Genomic DNA, 23,103 nt, shown 5'->3' on the forward strand with positions numbered 1-23,103 from the left:
ATGCTGCTTGGCCTGCTGTGTTCATCCAGCCCTGCACCTTGTTGTCTCGGATTCTCCAGCATCTGCAGTTCCTACTATCTCTGCACAAGCAGAGACTTGCCATTTCTCACAAGTCAGTTTTTCATTGTTTGAAATATTTTCCTGGAAACTACAAACACAACTCATATCAATGGAGAGAAATTCAGCTTTCAGTACAGTAAAGGTACAAAGCATGAATATAAATGCAATTAATATGCAAATTGGATTTGCATTCAGTTGGACAGTGGAAAACATACAATGGCACTTTAAAAATGGCGTAATCCTAAATCATACACCATTTAGAATTGCCACAACAGCAGAAACTTTCAACCTTATTCAGGGACTTCTGAAAAATGAAACTTGTTAAACAGATGCGGCACACGATATCTAGACTTCAGAGATTTGTGCAACATTTTAAAATTTATCTGTATACTGTTATGAGTTGCATTTTCCACATTAACGGTCCTATATGCACACAAGATACTCGTCAATCTCAAATTCTGATTCTGTTGAATTGAACGAGATTGTTTTATTTTAAGATATATGTGGAGAGAAATAAACAATTCTTGTCAATTCGCCGTAAAACACAAGATACTAGGTCAGAATTCTTTTATTAAACCATAAAAGGGTGGGAGTTTTCTAACATGAAGAAGGAACAATTTCACTGAAAACATAAAAAAAACTGAAATTATATAATGATACACTTTATAAAATTACAGTGTCTGAAATTCCCCTGTTGACAATTTGAGCAAAAGAAAATGTTGGGAATACAAACGAGAAATGCTACTTTGTACTTATACTATTTTTATTTAACAATAATGAAGTTGGAATTTGACATGCATAGTGGTTTAACTTGATTACCAAAATCCACCCCCTTTAAAACAAATATTCCAATAGAATGTGGAGCAATATTCCGTGGAGATTAGTAAATATGTCACATCAAGTGGTAATTCACACTAGCTAGAATTAAAAAAAAAACAAGACAGTGTGCACAAATGATCATTTAATGGCTGTGCTCTGCAAAGTATTTCAATGGAATTTTAAACCTGACTTGAAGAATGGGCACTGCATAAGTAGTTGCAGGTACTCAATGACATGCAATTATGGTCATTCATTGCTTTCTCAGAAAGGCCTTCATAAGTCACTTGTGTCAAGCAGCATTATAAAGGAATATTATGTACTCGTAAGAAACAAGCCACATGAAGCTTTTAGCTCCCATTTGGTACCTAATTTTCATGCATATTTATATTGTGTGTCACTGTTACATGGGATGTTTGATCAAAGTGGGTGACATACAGCACATTCCTCGGTTCAGGAAAAATTCACACACGCACATCGGCAAGCAGATCCAGTAGAACATGGCAATTCTGGCACACATCAAAGGCTAGTCAGATTATTATAAACATATTATATCACCAATTCTCCATTCATTGGTTTTGGACGAGCTTGGCATTTCTCTTCCAAGAGGAAATGCAGTTGTCTTATCCCCGAATAAAAGGCAAAAAGTAGTTACCACAAATGTTCACTCTAAAAATGCAAAAATACATCTGTGCCTCACCAAATGGTAGATATCTGCCAAATCAGAAAATACATGTTGTAGGAAGACTCTAAGCACCTTTTTACGTGCACGCAGACATTTTGAGCAAGCCCATTTGATGAAGCTATGTTTAAGTTCCATATGTAAAGGATATTTATTTAGGAATCATACAGAATAATGGGGCTGATAATATGATTGGATACCCGTAATCTTTTTTAACCTATATCAGAACCCTGGTATTTTTGAATAAAGAATGAATCTGAGCTCTTGCCTGAAGCAAATGAGAAATTAAACGCAGCCCTGTGCACCATGGCTCACGCTCATTAAAAGACATGGGGTAGAAATGTGATTGCACAGTTGAGCAAAACAATGATATCAGATCGATCAACTTTTATGTTTTTACATAAAAGTGCACAAATATGCACTACAAGGTATTCTAGCCAACTAGTCTGTGCAGTGTCAATAATCCACAAGTCTCTTTTTTTTAATGGGACTTGGATGTCGTTGGGCAGCCAGCATTTATTGCCTGTCCCTATATGGCCTTGAAAAGGTGGTGGTGAGCTATCTTTCTTGAACTGCTGCAATTCACGTGCTGCAGGTAGACCCACAATGCCATTAGGGAGCGAATTTCATTACATTTAGCTCATCTCATATGCTTTCAACACATCTTTTTATCTTCCTAGCAAATGCTCATCTTTCAAAAGCATCTAAGCTATATGCTTCAACATATCCCTGTACTAACAATTCCACATCCTAGTTACTTAAGTAACTTTTTTTTTGTTACATCCCTTTTGAATTCATTAACAACTGTTTTGTATTTACAGTCACTAGTTTTGGATTCTCCCACAAGTGAAAACATGACTTCAACATCTATCTGTCTGAGATATTCCTAACTTTAAAAACCTCACAAATTTCTACCCTCAATTCGCATAATGATGAGGGGAATCCACACATTATTGTGCTTAAGCCTGACTAATCACCAATAATCTTCATGTTCATAGAAAATAACCTATGCGAGGCAGATCTCTGTTGTTGTGTTATTGTTGTTTGTTGCATACTTTAGTAATTTACTTATTAAATCCTATACTCATTTTATTTGGATGATGCATGTTAAGAAAACTTCTTTGAAACTGCTTGACAGCTTCTTGAAAAGTTACATTCCACTTCATATCAATTTGCACTTTTACAGGAATAGCTGATGTATTGAATTGATTTGAGGAGAATAAGGAGGACCAGAGAAGTAGTAGAAGGATCAGAAAAGCCATGTGTGACATATGTGCATTATCTATTAGGGCTTAGTATTGTGTGGTCGTGATGTACAGAGCCAGGTTGGTGCCTCTAGACTTTATAAGATTTTAAGCTGCCTCCTTCAGTTCATTGAGTAGAGGAGGGAGGCACACAAATTTCTATAAAGTTCTGTCTGTTATAAGTCAATGGTACATGGTTGCCATGGAGCCAGATCAAGCTCGACTGTAATCAAGATGCCAATTATTAACACCTGGAGAAATGATAAGCCAGCTGGCAAGAGACACCACTCCAAGATCGTGGGACAGACAGACAGGGAGGGAGGGAGAGCGAGCGACAGACAGACAGACAGACAGACAGACAGGGAGGGAGGGAGAGCGAGCGACCGACAGACAGACAGACAGGGAGGGAGGGAGGGAGGGAGGGAGGGAGAGCGAACGACAAACAGACAGACAGGGAGGGAGGGAGAGCGAGCGACAGACAGACAGATAGACAGGGAGGGAGGGAGAGCGAGCGAGCGACAGACAGACAGACACACAGACAGGGAGGGAGAGACTTGCAACTAGTTTTGTCAACCAATCCTAAGTCAGAAACAGCTACCAACAATTGTACAGGCTAAGATTACACAGAATTTCACATGATAGGCTCATTCAAAGTAATTGTGGAAGTTCAGGACACACATTTCAATCTACAACACAACCTCATGTCACTATAACACATCATGGACTAATTTTCCATATTGATCCCGGTAGGGAGCCTTTTCTACTGTGGTGTAATGTTAGGAATTACAGTGGACAATTTCCTGACCACTTAAAATCATGGTGGAAAAACTGTTCAGCACAAAACAGAGTCTCTGACGACTTGTCTCAATGCATGGGGCTCCCTATCAGAAGCGTGAAATTAGAATTCACCTTTCTTTAGCGAGGGCTGTTCATTTAATCAAATTTTCCTTCCAACAGCAACAAGCAACAAGATTCAGCCTCCCAAGTGAACAGCAGGATTCCCATAAGTGCAGTGCATAGTTGACTGCAATGTCATTTAGCTTTACCCTATCCCCTCCACTTCTACATTCAAACAAAAAGACTACCAATCCACGAAATTTCAGAAGGACTGTGACCAGATGCAAGACAATGCAATGATTCATACATTCTACAACAATGTGAGATTGTGAGGTACATTGGCACCTTTAGACTTAAGATGGCACTGTTAAGTACTTATTTGAGTACAAGTGATAATAAAGCAATTCAATTATTTACTGCATACATAGCTCACAACAATGTTGCAACAGACAAACATAAGACATGGGGAAAGGTACAATGCAACACATACTTTCACACCAGGCCCGACTAAAACATATTTCTGGCACCCTCAACCAACAATTCTAATTCTTGGAAATTAGGCTTGGGTGGGACGGATACCCAATAAAATCACAAAAGTGTCCAAAACTAATTGCAATCTCCTGTCACGTACATCTTTTGATGGCTCTCGCTCTCTCAACTGTTCCAAAAACCAGATTAAAATTTCAACCTTGAAAATGCAGTGTGATTAGTGGAACCAAATTGTTACAGCTATTTTAACTGTTAAAATTGGCCTCAAATTTTGCCTGACATCAGCCATGTGCAATTTTAGATTTATATGTAAATGTAACTTTCTGATAATGTAGCCGTGTGTAACTTGTGTTATTAAATCTGAAATATTTTATTATTGAAAATTATCATTTTTACAAATGCATCAGCAATATAGAAAGTATCAACTGCTAACCTGCACCACAGGTCAGTGACTATGGGGTTACTGCAATAACTGTGCTAATTAAGTACAGACAACCAACAGGGACACTGAATGATACTCTCATGGCAGAGAAGACTACATTTGATTTTGGATCTTAGAGTTAAGAAAGTTGTGTTTTTTGTCTTCAGTCTGCCACTGAATTATATTTCTCTTTGAATCACTGTTTTATGGGGATATGCTAATTACACTATTTGATGTCTAAATACGAACTACTCATGACAGATATCGTCTCTTTCTGTCCCATATTATGAAACAAGATGCAGAATAATCTATCATTGATGGTTTGTTTTACTTTCCAATATTGCTAAAATATAGCCTGGTTTCTAAAGGCAATATTGATGATACAATAATGGAGTTATGATGAGTAACTTCTTTCATATCAAGTACTTTCTTCTCTCCTTGCTTATACCTTCATCCTTTGTTCAGCTCTCCCCACAGCACAAACCAATGACTGATGGAGGAGATTACCCGAAGGTGATCAGTTTCTGAACAGATAAAACACATTCATGATTGTAAAGGCAATTTCCACAACAATGATTACAAATTACTAAACAGTGCATTTACTTAAGGCATTTAAGAGAAAAGAAATTCCAAGATGTTTCACAGAGGAACTGGCAGATACAGAACCAGAATGAAAGGGGGAAAAAATTATGAGTACCGATCAAAGACATCAGGTGAGACAGAGATAGGTTTAAGGAGCTGGAGGGATTTAGAACAGGAATTTCACGATAAAGGATGGAATGTATGAACACAAAAGTGGGGCTAAAGGGAAGATGTTTGCAAAAAAGCTTGAGTCAATGGCAGTGAAAGGAATTTTGAAGCTGACCCTATGTCTGTGAATGAAATTGCCAAGAGGCAACGTACAGATGGGGGAAGGATTTAGTCAAGAGTAAATCCTGAAGATATGAAGAAGTGATAACGCAGAAGCGTGAACAGAAAATATTGCCTATAGCTGGATGGCTGACCATGGTACCAAACAAGAGTAATTCCAGTACAGTTGCATATAAAGGAGTGCGGGGGAGAATGGTGTGAATAATTAGGCTGAAAGTGAGGAAGGACAACACTTCAGTCAGAGAGAGTAAGTGTCATTCATGACTTTGATCAGGGCCATTTCAGTGATGTGGGCAGAACAGAAATCAAAATCTAAGGAAACAAATGGGAAACACAAAGACAAAATACTGAATGAGATGGAAATCTGATTTTAAAAAAAATGTCAAAAATACTCAACAGGTCAGACAGTAGTGAGGAAAGGAAAAAACAAAATTAACTTTCAGGTCATTGACCTTTCATCGTAATTTAACTAGGGAGTTGGATTGATAAAAACAGATTCAGAGATAAAATGCTCTAACAAGATTTTAAAAAGATTAAATGGTAATTAATAAAGACAGAGATTCAGTAAGGAAATACTGACTATAGATTTGAAAGGGTGCTAAGAAGAAAGAATCATTTGCAATGTCAATGAGCAGAGGTGGGGGAAGAGTAAGGAATAGGCATGGAGTATTCCTTCATTTCATGGAAATGGAATTAAAACAGTGATCCTCAAACATTCTTGTGGATGGATCACTTAATTGAGTAAAGAGTCCACTGACAAAGAACTTATCAGAATTACTGGGAAGAATGGTGGTGTTTTTGATGAGATACCAACTTGGTGATGTCTGGTCTCAAGCTAGAGAGCTTCAGTTATGCTTTATATTCAGCCAGTTCCTTTTCCTTATTTCCATAAGTGTTGAAAATCTCATCTCGTAGCTGAATGTTGCAACTGTTAAAAGTGTGACACTATATATTGTGTTTATGCCTGGAACTGTCTCTTTTAATTCAAGACAAGGTAAAATATCCTAGATTGGAAGATGGTTGATCATATTGAATTCTGCCAGGAGTCAGATCCATGTGATTTGGTTGTCATGGGAAAAGAGGCCTAGGATAAAACCCATAGAAATTCAGGTGTCAGTTTTGACACCTTGACACAAGGAACAGGTAGCTGGTTGGGCTGGACACAGATGCTCACACAGGAAATGTGAAAGACAGCTACTGCTGCGTCAACCAAAGGGAAGGGCTGACTTTGTTAACAACCAAGCAGGATGCTGCCATGTAGAGATTTTCTACTTGAAGAGATGAGGGTTGCAGAGATTTAAACAGCTGAGTAAAGCCAGAGAATGCCCCGCTGCTGTAAGTCAACTAATGATACACTGACAATCCAGTGAAGGAACTTTAAAATAAAATTAAAAGAATCACCCTTTTATGAAATGGTGGATGTCAGTAGCCAGAAGAAGTTTACATCTTTATGTATTTGCTCTGGAATAAGATATAAATGTGGCATGGGATTTTTGCCTATGTTAATTAATGTAGAAAGTTCTTTTTATATAAGCTTAATGTATTACTTGTCTACAAAGTAATATTTAGTGGATAATTTTAGTATAGTTGTTACAGTTGTTGAAGTCTTAGCACCTGAAATTGTGTGATCCTCTCTCTTTTGCTGGGAAATTAATTTATCAAGTTATGGGGATTGCATTGTGACACACTTAGTCGGGCTCTGTGACAAAATGTGAATGGGGTGGATGAAGGTTCTGGTCTGTTTTCTCACATGGCTTTGTCCGTGGCATTGTGCGTCAGGGAACTGTATTTTGGATCGGCTTGTGGAAGACTTGGAGGTGCAGACCACCCCAATGACACACAGAGCAGTCGAAGTGCAAAAACAGGAAATATATTTCATTGACAAGATGAGGCTGGATAGAGAATGGTGAAAGGATGGTGAGAAATGGCTAGGTATGTCTTTGTGAGCAGTGGGGTAAGGAAATAAACAGCTGATCATATTATCTCCATTTTCGGAGCCCTTAATTGGCTACACCATTCTACTCACAACATGTTCACTACTAATATGCCAAAGACCACTTTTAGATTCCTTTTAAGTTAACCAATCTATTCTCATACTGTCTCTTTTGTCCTTCATTTCCCTTGTTTTCCACATTTTTGTACTCAGACCGATTTTCCCTTGTATTATTCACTGACATCTGTGATAAAACCCCTCTCTTAGCAACAATCATCAACAGTATGATTTGAATAGTAAGCATCCTCTTTATGAGTTAGCAGACATTTTGGTAAGAAATGCACAGATTGTTGATGATCATATGTCCAGCAGCAGAATTCAAAGTTTTAGGTATACACAGCAGGACGAGAATGTCATTGGTGAGGTTAGCCCCCAGTGGGATTACTAGGGAGAAAGAAAAGCAGGAAAAGATGACGAGGAGGCCATTGAAATGACCTCTCTTAAGGCAATACTGAATGCCACACTGACCCAGTGGAAATTCGGGGATCTGTTCAAAGATAATTCAAGAATGAGATGGTAGCAGATGAGAAAGGAGACTGATGAGTAGTTACATACTGGGGGAAGCAATAGTGATGCAGTAAAGTTCTTTGAAGGCGAGAGAGATGATCAAAGTTCTAATTGACTGAGGAGAACAGGAGAACAAAAGAGTAAGAGGCCAAAGCAGGTGAAAAATAAAGATAGCTGCGCCAAAATGCACAATGAATCAAATGGGCAAGGTAAAGATGCATGAAGGGATGAATTGTTTTCTTGTTTCCCTTTACCTGCCACAAAAACATAAGATCCTTTCCTGAAACAGTTGGCTAAAATTATGCACACTTAAAGACAATCGACTCACTACTTTGAACATAGTGTATCAATGCAGAATACTATTAAACTAGCTTTATTTCTCTTCCTTTAATTAAGTTTTCCTCTTGGCCAGAAATTTGCAGAGAGGTTTGTATTTTCAAAAAGTTCAGCTTCATTTTATTGCATTAGCTGGCAACAGAGGTTGTAGCCAGACATTCTATATAATAATAATTTTCAAGACAATAGTGAACTATGTTGATGGACCAATAATAATTTGCACCAGTCGCCTACTGAGTAGGATCACTTTAGTTGGCTAGCTTCTTTACAGTATTCTCACAAGGTTGAAGTCTCATTGATCATTTCTACATTCACATAAACATCAAAGCTTTTCTTTTGAATACATTAGTATTGTTCCAGCTATTGAATTACTTAAAAATACCAAAGTGAAATAGTCTACCAACTATGAAGACAGTCTTGTTTAACCTGTTGCCTAATTAATCTCACGTTATTATGCCTATATTTATAAACATTTGCATCATAATCAGTTTCACATTAGCTTTGATGCATCAATTACATTACAAATTGAAAAAAACTTATTTCAGAAATTAATAGGAAATATTGAATTTGTTTTAAAATATCACCGATTTTCCTTTATACTAACATTTCTATTTTTATTAAGATGGATATTATAAAATATTTTTAAAAAGCAAGGTTAACATGGTATTATTCATCAGAGACATTGCGCAGGCTGCTGCCATTCATCATCAATAGGAGTAACTTTCAAAAACAGATACAAGGTGATTTCAACCAAAGCAAACGACTTGGACGATATAGAATAATATAGATAACAGGGCTTGGAGGTTTGTAAGAGCTGGAATTTAGACACATGTTGCAGGTTATCTTTAATTTCATCAACTAGATTTCATTCTTACAGATCCCTGTTATTTTAAATAGAATTCTCTCCAATGGTCGACAAATATATTTATATCCACTAAACTTTGCAATCTTTCATACTTGATACAAGAGATTAAAAAAAACAAAAAGAGAAATACTTCATAGATTTACAATCAACAACAGGTAGATGCTCAGGTTCCTTTGATGCACATGAAAGTGACAATGGCTGCGCTGAAACAGTTAATATACTTCACTCTCCTGTTAACGGTACCTACTGTTAGCTTTCTCCATCATTGTCTAACATCCCACGCCTCCCTTGTAACACAGTTCTCCATCAGTGCCACTCCCGAATATTTCTGAATTATAACTTAAGCCAATTGTACATTATCTGACATGCAAATTCAAGTCAATTAAAAATTAGTTTGAGGTTTCAACAATCCTCTCAATAACAAGTCCCTTAAATAACTGATTCTCAAAGTGACATTTGTCATTTATTTATTGTACATGTTGTTTGTATTAATCAGAAAAACTGTACTAGTCTACAATATACATGAATTGTTGTGTAATTAGCTACATGCTGTCACTTGTTAAATCTACAAGATTTTAATGTAGTTGTTATTCCACATCAAGAGCATTGGGCTCACCTCCTATGATACGATAAAAACTCCAGTACACAATAAACAACAGCCATATCAGTGTGGCCTTGCGCTGCATTCTAACTTTAAGCTTCAGATAAATTTATTGAATGAGAATACCAACCAAAATTACTTAGTTAATTACCTAATATCATCACTATTCTTGAAATACACGCTGATGCTCTTTCAACTAAACCTTTTCATTGCAATAGCTTCATGGCCTGCAATCCTCCTAAATCCATAGCATCATCATTGCTTCATTATTCAAATAGTATTTATTTAATAAAGCTGAATAAAGTTTAGTTAATGTTTGAAAAAGGACGATCAAGACAACTGTGATGCAGGGTTCATGTCTCTGCCCTCGAGCCAGGAGGTCCAGATTCAAGTCCCAGGTGAGCAATAACATCTCTGAACAGGTTATTTAGAAAATATCTAATACAGATGATCAATGCCTGGATCAAACTTCTGAAGTGTAAACCACATTGTAAAGATATTTACTAAACAGTTAAGTAATGCAGTACTCTACTGCTACCTTAAATACCCTGCTTCCACTGCAAGACACCTGTTATTCAGGGTTAAACTGATCAGATTTTCACTAGTGTGATCTCTCATCTCCTTCAAATTGTGCACTAATATTGTTTGTTTATCAAGGTTGGAGAAATCAGGTTAGAATCTTAAAAATTAGAACTCTGAAAATAATTCGATACATTTTAAATGGTCAGTGTGACTAATATTTGCTGTAAGTTCTTGCAAGATACTTTACAGCTGCCTATCAGGTCCAAATGACTTTTGTTGTGTTTGTTGTAAAAAGCTCCTCTACCCATAAGGAAACTTTCCAAAGTCAAATTCAAAATCACTGGGGGGAATTTTACTAATTATCATATTTTTGATGCAAGTCTCAAGACAAATCCCTTTCCTGTTGTTAACGAACGTACTCAGATGAAAGTCAAGATATCAAAAGATTTTTCTCAAATTATTACTTCCATCAAATTTTAATCACATCCCAATAGTAATGAACCCACATGTACACAGAACCTTTTTCTGATTGATGTGATCATTCTCAACAACTGTTGAACAGTTGATTGGTAACAAATATGTTCCTTACAGTGCACTGAAATATGAGCAGATTCATTTGAACAGATTAACTGCAGTTGCAATGTTTGAAGCTTACCATATTGAATGGCTATGGCAGAAATCTAATGCAGATATTATTTGTCGGAAGAACTTTCGGGCCTCCTTTGGTGTCAGTCGTCCTTTTTTCACGAGATAATCAAAGAGTTCTCCCCCAGAAACATGTTCTAACACCAAGTACCTGAGAATCAAATTATACAAAACAAGAAAAGTGATATAGAAACGATCAGACAGGCTATATAAATTTCACATTTTAAATTGGAAGAGCATTCCATTCAAGAGGTTGTATCTTTTTGAAAGCATTTCAACAAACATTTTAACCTGAGATTGCCCACCAGTGTGGCTTAGTAGCAAAATACATTACAATGATATAGAAATAGTATAACCGATGCAAAAGTGTCAGGTGGTTATCCTCCATGACTAAGGACAGCAATTCTCGGAGACATTTTTGTTTATCTTAAACACCACTCAATTGTCCTAAATGATAAGAAGTGCCATATAATCCATGTAAACATATAAACATTTCATACACAGCACACAGAGGCTGAAGTTGGTCCTTCTTTTGTGACTTCAGTCTCTGAATTTTGTGCTGGTATTTAAAGAAAGGATATGTTCAGAGGAAACAACATAATCATTTTACAAGCTCAAAATAAGCCTGCAAACCCAATTACAAATCAACAAGCAGTCACTTTACATTGTGTGCTAAAGTGTTTCTGGCTAAAGAAATGTACAGTTTATGGACTTCACCATAGAAAAGATGACAATAAAGTTGGAGAACATCTCTATACCTGACTATTCCTTCACACTCCTGGATGGCCTCCCATGTTCTACCCACTGGAAATTTGACGTCATCCAAACTGTACATCTTTGTCTTAACTTGCACCATGTTCATTCATAAGCCCTGTGATCACTCACCTACGTTGGGTCCTCTTGCCTCAATTTTTAAATTCTCATCCAAATCCCTTACTATCTCAGTAATTTGCCCCAGGCCCACAATTGAGAATCCTAATTTTAAACTGAACTGGGGGTTGGACACAGAGTAGGCCATTTAGGGCTATGATGAGGAGACATTTCTTCAACTAGAGACAGAGCTGGGCCTGCCACAGAAAGCAGTTGAAGCCAAAACATTGAATGTTTAGGGAGTTAGTTCATAGGGCTAAAGGGATCAAATGGTATGTGGAGAAGGCAGGAACGAGGTACTGAGTCTGAAGATCAGCCATGATTATTACTGAATGGCAAAGCAGGCTGCAAGGGCCAAAAGGCCTACACACCTGTCCCTATTTTGTGTTTCTAAGCTTTCCACTTCCTTATCTGATGACCGTTAACAACCATGACAAGCTCCTTGACTTTCAGACTGCACTGAACACCAATGCAGGACAGCTATACTGTGAGAGCCTTCAGGCTTTAGCCAAGGTGGCAAAGTGCAGAAAGGAAAGGCAAGGCAAGGTAAACAGGGAGACTGTGAGCATCCACGTAGGTGCAAAGTGGGATTCTGTTAAGAGAGCCATAGAGCAGTCCTGAGATGGTCCCTGGTCCAGATCATGAGTTAGGTACTTGTCGTTGTGTGCAAAGTGTCCTTGCAGCTGCATTTGCAATGAAATGGGCCCGTGTGCTCCAAAGTGCAGAACCTTACTATAAGTGGATCAGAGATGTGCCATGATGACACAGTGAGGGGTCGTACATAGCAGATGTCAATGCCCATGGAGTTGGAGTGTATGCAGCATGCCCGGAGATGCTGTGGTTGGGTGTCCAAGATAGAGGTCTAGAGGAGTAAGCTGCGAGTTGGAATCACTAGTTAACCACACTGACTTTCATGTCAGGATTTCTCAGCAAGCAGGTAAATGGAAAGTTGCATATTATGAGGCAAGACTAAGTAATAATGTGAGAGATCATGAACAACAGTCCTTGTTTACTGGGCCTTTCACCACTCACAAACAAGAATCACATCTGGTGTCCAAGTCTTAGTTAGAAAATGCAAACTTTTTGCTCATCATGTCAAAAAAGGGCCTTACTCGACATCTCACCAACTTTCCTCGATTTCTCACCACAGCCCACTTCATTCAAGAGCTTGGAAAATTTCACCTATAGTGAAGTCATTGTAATAAAAAAGTTACAGTTAATTATATATGAAGAGTATGAGTGCATTTTAATAAGGTATAACCTTAGACACACCATGTAACAAAACGTGTATAATGTAGTACACAGAGTCATGCTGGCTCACACTTGTGTTAGCCACATGGTGGCCCTGGTCATACTGAGGCAGAAAATGTGGAAAGATATGACAGCTAGCATTATACACAGTGGCACTTCATATTTTCACAATAAAGATCCTTGGAATCTGCGCTAAAATATACATCTGCAAGCTCCACTGCAAGCTCTACTCAGCCACTGCTGGCAATCATAGGCAATGAAAAGCTGAAAGGCACAAAAAGGAAAGATAGCTGCTCTGTGGGTCACTGGTAGTCATCTCCTTTAAGTTAGAGAATGCTGTTTCTGGTAGGAATAATATCTGCCTGACCTCCATGACACTTCATCAATGCAAAATACCTTTAAATCTACAGGGATTTAGCAGCAAAATATAAAAGGATAAATTAGGGAATAAATTTGGTAAGGTTGGCTACCTGCCACTATTGAATGGTGTATCATGGCAGCGGAACACATCTGAGGAGGGAGAGGAACTAACTTCTAAAATATGGCAAAAAGAAAACAAATTACAATAACGTCGTATGTAACACAACAAAAATATCTTTTGATTGAGCCCAATTTTGCAAATTCTTGAGTTACAGAATCATATAGCATTGAAACAGACACTTCGGTCCAACCAGTCTAACACAATCCCAAACTAAACTAGTCCCATCTGCCTGCTCCTGGCCCATATCCGTCTAAACTTTTCCTATTCATATACTTATCTAAACGTCTTTTAAATGTTATAATTGTGCCCACATCCACCACTTCCTCAGCAAGTTCATTCCACACACGAACCATCCACTGTGTAAAGTGTTTGCCACTCATGTCTCTTCAAATCTCTCTCCTCTCATCTTAAAGTGTGCCCCCTAGACTTGAAACTCCCCATCTTAGGGAAAAGACAACTACCATCAACTCTATCTATATCTCTCATTATTTTAAACTTCTATCAGGTCACCTCTCAACCTCCTACACTTCAGTGAAAAAAGTCCCAGTCTATCCAGCCTTTCCTTATAACTCAAACCTTCCATACCGGGCAACATCCTGGTAAATCTCTTCTGAACCCTCTCCAGCTTGATAATGTCCTACACATAACTGGGTGTACTCCAGAAGAGGCCGTACCAATGTAATGTACAACATCAACATAGCATCTCAACTCCTATACTCAAAGAACTGAGGAATGAAGGCAAGAGTGCCAAAACCCCTTTTAACCATCCTGTCTACATGTGACGCAAACTTTAAAAAATTATGTACCTGCACCCCTAGGTCCCTCTGTTCTCCAACACTACCGAAAGCCCTACCATTAATTGTATAAGCCCTACTTGTTTGTTGTACCAAAATGCAATACCTCGCATTTATCCAGATTGAACTCCATCTGCTATTTTTCAGCCCATTGACCCATTTGATCAAGATCCCACTGTAATCTTAGAAATGTTCTTCACTGTCTACAATACCACCAATTTGGTGACATTGATTTTGTAAATACCTAAGGGCAAGTTCCAAAGAAACAATGTAATCATTTTCCAAGCTCCAAGTCTGTCAGAAATCTTACATGCAATCAACAAGCAGAGATTTTGTATTGCGTTCTGAAGTGTTTCTGGCGAAAGAAATATAGAGCATATGGACTTCTCCATAACAATGACTCAAGTTTTGCATGTTACTTTATTAAGTTAAACTCTACTGTGCTTGGCAGCACATCAAATGATGGCATTTTTAAATATTGATTTTTAATGTTAAATCCATTTGGAAGAAACCAAGGACTGCATAAGCCATTCAGAGCAACAGAAAATGCTTCAGATACTCCTTTTATTTAATCCTGTTTATCAGCAAAATACACAAAGTTATAACTCTAAATAAACTTAGCATTCCTTAGCATAATAGAAATTGTTAGTACAATTTAACAAACAATTGAAATTGTGCTCAGTTTTTAAGCCAATTGCAATATTTTATGATTTACACAATGTATAAAGGGCATAATTTAGAAAGCAAGTGAAAGAAGGAATTTATGCAGAGATTATGCTTCCACAACCATAGATTGGGGCATGAAAATCTTGCTGGTTTCATAATTGCTAATTCAAGAGGAAAATTTCATTTGTCCTTTAATAACCTGTCTTTTATGTAAGAACAAATTGTGTAGGAGTTCTTGCACAATTATTTACACCACATGCATGGAGATTATTTTGAGGGTTTGTTTATGATGGGTTTTTTTATTCTGCCAACATTGTTTTGGACTGATTGATTATGTGCCAAGACTGGCAGCTGTTGGGCTCTCACTGTACTTAAGATACCTGACGAGGATATGAGTTGGGGGTTGGGGGGACAGCAGGAAGAGACAGAAAGAGAGAGTGAAGCTGTAGTCCTCAAAGTATTTCATGGCAACAAATTTAATGCTACTAGAGTTGATTGAACAGAATAAAATTATTAATCTTTAAAATTCATTTCTACTTTCTGTTCCTTTCCTTCCTTTAACCCATTCTTCTTCACCTCTCCTAGACCCCTCTATTTTTTCTCCATTTTCTCTCTCAGTCTACTGTTTCCTTTGCTTTGTCCTTCATCACCATTCAGCCTTAGAAACTCTTCTCTCCTTTCTTGCTGGTTTGTCCCATTTCTCCTTGCTAAACTGAGAATCTATACATTTGATGCAACTGTTTACTGTTCCTGAAATTTCCACTCTTCATGTAGTCATTGTGTAATGAATTCCATATAATGTACATGGAAAGGATTGGATTTGTAGAGTCATGGGAGAATAGGGGAATAAATTGGGTAGTCTTTTAAAAAGCTGACACAGTCTTGATGAAATCTTACAGTCAGTTGATTAAGGATAAGTCAGGAGTCAATCTTTACTCAGTTTTGCGTTTATTCACAAAATGAAACATGACAAATGTATAGTTCCTAACTCTATAACTCACCATGAGTATCACTGAGCCCTCAGTTTTTACTATCATGGAGAGCATCTCCACTGCAGTGACTACAATGGATGAAGTTAAGAATCCTACATTCTGCTCCCCAACAAACATTTTCTCATTTTCACAGCAGCAAATTGGAAGAATGGCCCCAGATCATACAAGCACGGTGTGTTAGAAGTTGTTTGAGGTTGAGTGCTTTTCTCAATACAACGTAGTTGGCACTTTGACATTGAAGTAACAGTACTATATTTTTCTTCTATGTGTGTGGGTATTTGTGGATACTCAATGAAATGGCATAATAGGTGAAGGAGGCAATGGGTAGAAGTAGACATCAGGCATATGTTGGCTGAGGGGCCATGGGGATTGATAGAGGGACACAGCTTAACAAAAGGGATATGACGGCTATGGAGGATGGGTAGAGGGCATTAAATTGTATGGGTGGGGCATGGACAGCATATGGACATGAGGGGAAGTAATAGGACAAGTATTGGAGGAATATTTCTCCCCTTTTGGAGAGGGAAGGTAACACTCTGGATCTTGTCCCAGGACATCTTTAGTGAGGGTAAGGCATCCTATGGTTGTGGTATGGCACCCTTTGGGATTGTCCTTAATAAACTCAAGTCTTACCAACAAATGAGATCAGGCTAACTAGCCTATTGTTTCCAATCTCCTGCCTCCCTCCCTTCTTAAACAGGATTGTTACATTTGGCATTTTCCAGTCCTCTGGGACCGTCGCTAACTCCAGTGATTCCACCAATGCCTCTACAATTTCCTCAGCTATCTCCTTCAGAACTCTGGGGTTTAGTCCATCTGGTCCGGGTGATTTATCCACCTTCAGACCTTTCAGCTTCTCCAGCACATTCTCCTTAGTGATGGCCAGTACACTCATCCCTGACTCTCAAATTTCTGGTATGCTTCTGATGTTTTCAACTGTGAAAACTGATGCAAATAACCTATTTAGCTCCTCTGCCATTTCTTTGTTCCCCATTACTACTTCTCCAGCTTCATTTTCCAGTAGTCCAATGTCCACTCTTGCCTTGCTCTTACCTTTTAGATTTCTAAAAATAAACTCTTGCAATCTTATTTTATAATACTAGCTAGCTTACTGTCATATTTCATCTTCCCTCCTTATTGCTTTATTAGTTATCCTCTGCTGGGTTTTTAAAGGTTTCCCAATCCTCTGGCTTCCCACTAACCTTCACCACATTGCATTCTTTTGTTTTTGTGCTGTCCCGGACCTCTCTCGTCAGGTATGGCTGCCTCATCCCCCTTTAGTATCATGTCCAAACAGTTGTGGATCACAGGGTGTTATGAGTTGGCACCGAGTTGATGTTGGGGCAAGAAAGGGCTGAGGGGGTGTTTGGGGGCGTATCAAGTACGAAAGGCCATGGGGTGGTGGGTAGATTGGCATGGGCTATCAGGACTGTGAGGAGGGTTGGTAGATGGACATAGGTTGGCACAGGGGATTTGATGGGGAGGGTGGGTAGAAGTGCATAAGTTGGCATGCAGAGGAAGGGGAGTGAGGAGGTGACAGGACGAGGAGAGACATCTTGTGTTTTAATCTTTATTGTTGAACTTTAAACACCATGCCAGAGCCTGCAGGCAGGGGTTCTGCATAGCCCACCTCAAGAACCAGCAAGTTCCTCTGCTCCTCCCAGGTTACCTGGCAGGACTCTCACACCAGCCCACACACCTGGACACAAAAAGAAGTGTTGACAGCCATTTTCAAAAAGTCGAGATTTCTCCTGCTTCTGTGCAGTGACATAATCAGGAAGCCAAAATTTAAAAAAAAACTGCGGAAATAATTAACTTATTGATGTATGTTGAATTACATGGAAGTTTTCATGTAGTAAGAAATAATAAATTTGTAACTAACCTAAACATGGTATTCCAATTAATTACCTGACACTAGGATTTATAAGGTGGAGACCACAAAGTCTAAGAAAGCACTCAGGAGAAATTTCTTTACCCAAAAGTAAGAATGTGGAAATTGCTTCCACAGGGAGTAGTTTAAGGGAACAGCATTGATACACCAAGGAGAAGGGATTATAGAAGGGGAGAACAATAGATTTACATGAGAAAGATGAGTAAACGTTCTAGTGGAACACAGATATTTGCATGAACTGGTTGGGCAAATGGCCTGTTTCTTGCCATTCATCCCTTATAATCCTGCATAAAGAAGTCATGTTGTCAATGAGCGAACTTCAGACTCCCCCAGTATGAAGCACTATAGAGTTCTCAAGACTACTAACATTGGTCAGGTTTCTTAAAGAAAAACACAAAACACAAGCTGAGACAACTGCAACAAAGAATAACCTTAGTGCTTTCTGGGGACACACAATATTTGGGCCAGGTATTATAGTTCACCAAAAGTAAAGTTACATAGAACATTTAGCTTAAACTTAAATCAATAAGTTGTTTGCATTCAAACTTCTGTTCGAACATTTACCTTCAACAGCTTGAATAATTTTTGCCACAATGGATAAATCTGGCCTCATCATTATTTTGTCTCTTGCTTTTCAATGTAAACAAATACTAGTTTCATCAGTAATACAAGCAAAACCACCATTTGAAACTATACTTAAATCAAACTGGTTGCAAATTTCAGTTCTTAATCACTCACTGGACAGAATCTTCCCAGCCCATGAACCACATGGGCAATGCCGAGAAAAATTAGGAAAATTGCATTACTGGCCAGCAAGGAGCTTCCTGACACTGTGAACTAAATGTTCCGTTTTCCAAACCAAGTGTTGCATGGCAAGATGAGGCTCTTGCCAGTGAGTGGATGAAAGTGTATTTGCATGTATTAGCACGCATTATGATCCTCTGCACACTTCACCTACCTGATGTGCATTTTCACATTCACCTGTCCGCTGGATAGAAACTAGACAGCGACAATCCTTGAAGCGAAAGTCAGAGCAGTAACCTGGCAACTCCAGCTTGCTGCTTGTACCTCCAGCTACCAATATTTCAGGACACTCCATGGGCAGTGACCGCGCACCACCCTCCTGTCCTGCAGGCCCTCCAGGATCCTGTCGCAAAGTGGGATGCCAATTACTTTCTGACATGTACAGGGCAAATAAAACAGACAGTGCAGGGCAGCTGCAGATTGCCAGGACTTGACCAGGTGTATGGTTGGGCTGTAAAGCTGGCATCCTGGCACAGGGATGATGAGGTCCCGTTCGTCGTAGCCACAGGTGAAAGCATGGGCCACTGCCAGGCCTCCCATCTTTACAGCCCAACCATATACCTGATCAAGTCCTGAAAGTCCGCAGCTGCCCTGCACGGTTTGTTTTATTTGGCCTGGACATGTCAGAAAGTAAGTGGCAAACTGCTTTGCAACAGGTGTATCTATAAACGAGGCAAGTTTGAAGATAACATGAGTAAGCCCGCTGGGCCGCTTGGAGAGAAGTCCTCCAAGCGACTCGCCAAAGTTAACGCTTAGCTAATTTTTGGCAAAATTCATCCCTGCAAACTCACTTCTTTAGAAAGTATCAGAAAATTACTTACTGAAGTGCTGCAGCAATACAGTGCAATGAAAACCCAATACACTCCATCTCAAAATGTCAGAGCACAATTTCCTCCTGCGTTCCTTCAAATTGTGCTGCTGTGGTTAGGTACTAACTGAAGAGCAAGGTCTTAGCGAATAGATTGGAAGGATGATCAAAAATGTCATCCTGGACCATTCTGATACCTCCCAATCTATTACAGTAATTTTAATAAACCTCTTTGCAGATTGTTTATCAACAGCTTTGGGCTGCAATGTTGTGAAATTCAGACTGTCCACGGTTTTTGTTTTACAAGGAATGTGTCAATAACAAGCAACAGACGTATTAATATCTAAATCATAACAGCTTGAATATTAGAAGAGTATTAATAAATTAAATACATATGCAATATTTCAGTGAATTAGAGGATCCCTCACTGGAGCAATGACCAGCCCTGGAAAAATTGATCAGATTAAATAAGTGGCATACTGGGTAAAGTGGCAACAGAAGCCACGTTGAGAGGATTTTATCAGATGAACTCCATGAACAGTATGCAATGGAAGTGACAGGGAGTCTGTTGATTTTAGGGGTGGAGGGGTTTCATAATCACATTACCCAATATAAGCAGCTGATGATTAGTAGCAATTTTCTGCTCATTTATTGATTTTAGGAAGCAGTTTAGATGTGAAATATTAGTTAGTTAGACAAACTATACAACCTTGACAACTGGGGATGGTTCACTGGCAGCAGAGGACCAACAGGCTGTTGGCATGGAATGTGTTGGTCTTATTAAAGTTGTGCGGCAGCTTCTTGCTCTCTAGCCAAGGTGTTAGGGAACTCTGTCCTGGGTATTCTTCCTCAACTTCTGTTCATCTTCCATCTGGAGAAGACAGCGTTCTGAGGACTGTCCAATGAGGGCCAACACTGCTGCCCACAAGAACTGCCTGATGACGGGCCCCAACTAATGGGGATTTCCCTCTGCATCCCAAGCTCTTGATGGTATACCTTTGATGATGAAGGAGGCTTGTAGGATGGAAGTCATAGGAGGAGGATGGAGAGGAGGGCAGAGGCATTGGCAATAAGGACAGGCAGTGGGGGGGACTGACAACAGGTCACCTTTTCCAATGCCAGATCTCTTGATTAGGCACTGAATGCCTTTGAAGGACACCTGCCACACAGTGGCTGCAATCCTACATGGTTTGCTTGAAATGCTGCCTGCATAGCAAGGATCCTCCCCACCATTGCTGATGTGTTATTGTCAGTGGCATGGAGATGAGGTCCTTAAGTTGGCACAAATTGCCCACCTAAGAGCCTCAATTGTTGGTGTGGCAGAAAGGCTGTCCATGGGCTTTCCAACCATGATTTAACGGTGGACAAGCAGAGACAGCAGTGGAATCCTCACCTACAATTGTCCAAGCTGTCGTAGGGAAAGTGATTTTGTCCCATTTGCACAGCCTTTTATTAGGAGATCATTAAATGATTTTGAGTAAAATATAGATATACGTCGATAAGACCGTCAGTGTCTCACTCTATTCATTTATTCCGTAGCAGGAAAGCTGAAATAATGAATTAACTTGCTTTACAATGCACAAGGTTTCTCAATAGGGAAATACAAGCTTAGTTCAGAAAAATATTCAAATTCACTGTTCAGTTTTACATGAAGGGAGTGTCCCAAGTTCTGACCTGAAGGAGATAGAGTAGACTTTCTACTTCCGACTAATTCCCTATAGAAAAACTGAATAAAATGCGTATTTGTTTAAAAGCTGGATAAATCCAGGACTGATGGTAAATTCATTGAAACATATAAACAAAGAAGGACATGAGCAGGAGGAGGCACTTCAGCCATTCGAGCCTGCTCCGCCATTCATCATGATCATGGCTGATCATCCAACTCAATAGCCTAATCCTGCTTTCTCCCCATAACCTTTGATCCCATTTGCCCCAAGTGCTATATCTAGCTGCCTCTTGAATCCATTCAATGTTTTGGCATCAACTACTTCCTGTGGCAATGAATTCCACAGGCTCACTGCTCTTTGGGTGAAGAAATCTCTCCTCATCTCCGTCCTAAATGGTCTACTCCAAATCCTCACACTGTGACCCTGGTTCTGGACACATCCACCATTGGGAACATCCTCCCTGCATCTACCCTGTCCAGTCCTGTTAGAATTTTAAAAGTTTCGATGAGATTTCCCCTTAATTGTATGAGCTCTAGTAAAAACAATCCCAATCTAGTCAGTCAATCTCTCCTCATACATCAGTCCAGTCATCCCCAGAATCAGCCTGGTAAACCTTCGCTGCACTCCTGAGAGCAAGAGCATCTTCCTCAGAAAAGAAGACCAAAACTACACACAATATTCCAGATGTGGTCTCACCAAGGCCCTGTATAACTGCGACAACACATCCCTGTTCCTGGACTCGAAACCTCTCACAATGAAGGCCAACATACCATTTACCTTTACCGCCTGCTGCACCTGCATGCTTACCTTCAGCAACTGGTGCACAAGGACACCCAGGTCCCGCTGCTCACTCCCCTCTCCCAATTTACAACCATTCAGGTAGTAATCTGCCTTCTTGTTTCTGCTTCCAAAGTGAATAACCTCACATTTATCCAAATTATACTGCATCTGCCATTGATTTGCCCCCTCACCCAACCTGTCCAGATCATGCTGAAGGATTTCTGCATCCTCGTCACAGTTCACCCTCCCATCCAACTCGGTATCATCTGCACACTTTGAGATGTTACATTTTGTTCCCTCATCCAAATCATTAATATATATATTGTGAATAGCAGCAGGACTCTTGTAAAGAACAAACTGCATTTTGAAAACAAAACAATATAGTTTAACATCGCATGGTTCTTGCCTACACCTACACCATTAAAATCTCGAGGTAGTCCATCATCATAACTTACGAAGCAGACATTTATATTTGTCGTTATGCAATGGAGAGTTAAACACAAACTTTCAGACAATACATCTGTATATGAAGCAAACTGTTTGACAAAGAACATTACAATCGCCCCCCCCCCTTTTTTTTGGGTCTTTCACTCATCTCGACAATAAATGCAAGCACAATGCCTTGTGACACATTTCCATTTCACAACAGTCAAAACTGTACACTCACAGTTTAGGCACTCCATGGGCTAAATACAAAATATTGTTCATTTCTGCCTTTACCTGGTTTTCATTTTCCATTTACCACATCTGTGTAATGTCTTCCGATAACCTATTATAAACACATTATTGCTGTTTTAAGCGATACTGTGCTGTGGATTTGCCCATAAGAACCAAGTTAAGTCTTCAAATACTTGCGGTAGAACAAGCATAAAGATGCAGCAATCATCTTATTATTCTGGTTTTGACCTCTTGGTCACAGAAGTGAACGCTGGCCTCATATTATATTTTTCTGCCTAACCCAGTCAGACACCCAGAGAACAGTTTTGATGAGTGTGATGGGAAATAAAAAGCTGGAACACAACAATTAGTACTAACAAATATAAGTGAGTGGCAACACTATTTAAGCAGCTGTTCTCAAAAAACAAGAACATGTAGAAATCTGAGATAACAAGGCGTGGAACTGGATGAACACAGAAGGCCAAGCAGCATCAGAGGAGCAGGAAGGCTGACGTTTCGGGCCTAGACCCTTCTTCAGAAAGGGTCTAGGCCCG

The 23,103-nt window shown here is 39.2% G+C and overlaps 1 protein-coding gene across 1 annotated transcript in view; it reads right to left on the bottom strand.

Moving 5' to 3' along the window:
* Positions 1 to 23,103, bottom strand: part of LOC109936291 (serine/threonine-protein kinase BRSK2-like) — an 839,320-nt gene that overhangs the window by 292,264 nt on the left and 523,953 nt on the right. Inside the window, 1 exon segment of the mRNA XM_048607321.1 lies at positions 10,899 to 11,039. Coding sequence (XP_048463278.1) covers positions 10,899 to 11,039 — 141 coding nt within the window.

Source organism: Rhincodon typus, chromosome 17, assembly GCF_021869965.1.
Source record: "Rhincodon typus isolate 14 chromosome 17, sRhiTyp1.1, whole genome shotgun sequence".
NCBI classification, from domain to species: Eukaryota; Metazoa; Chordata; class Chondrichthyes; order Orectolobiformes; family Rhincodontidae; genus Rhincodon; species Rhincodon typus.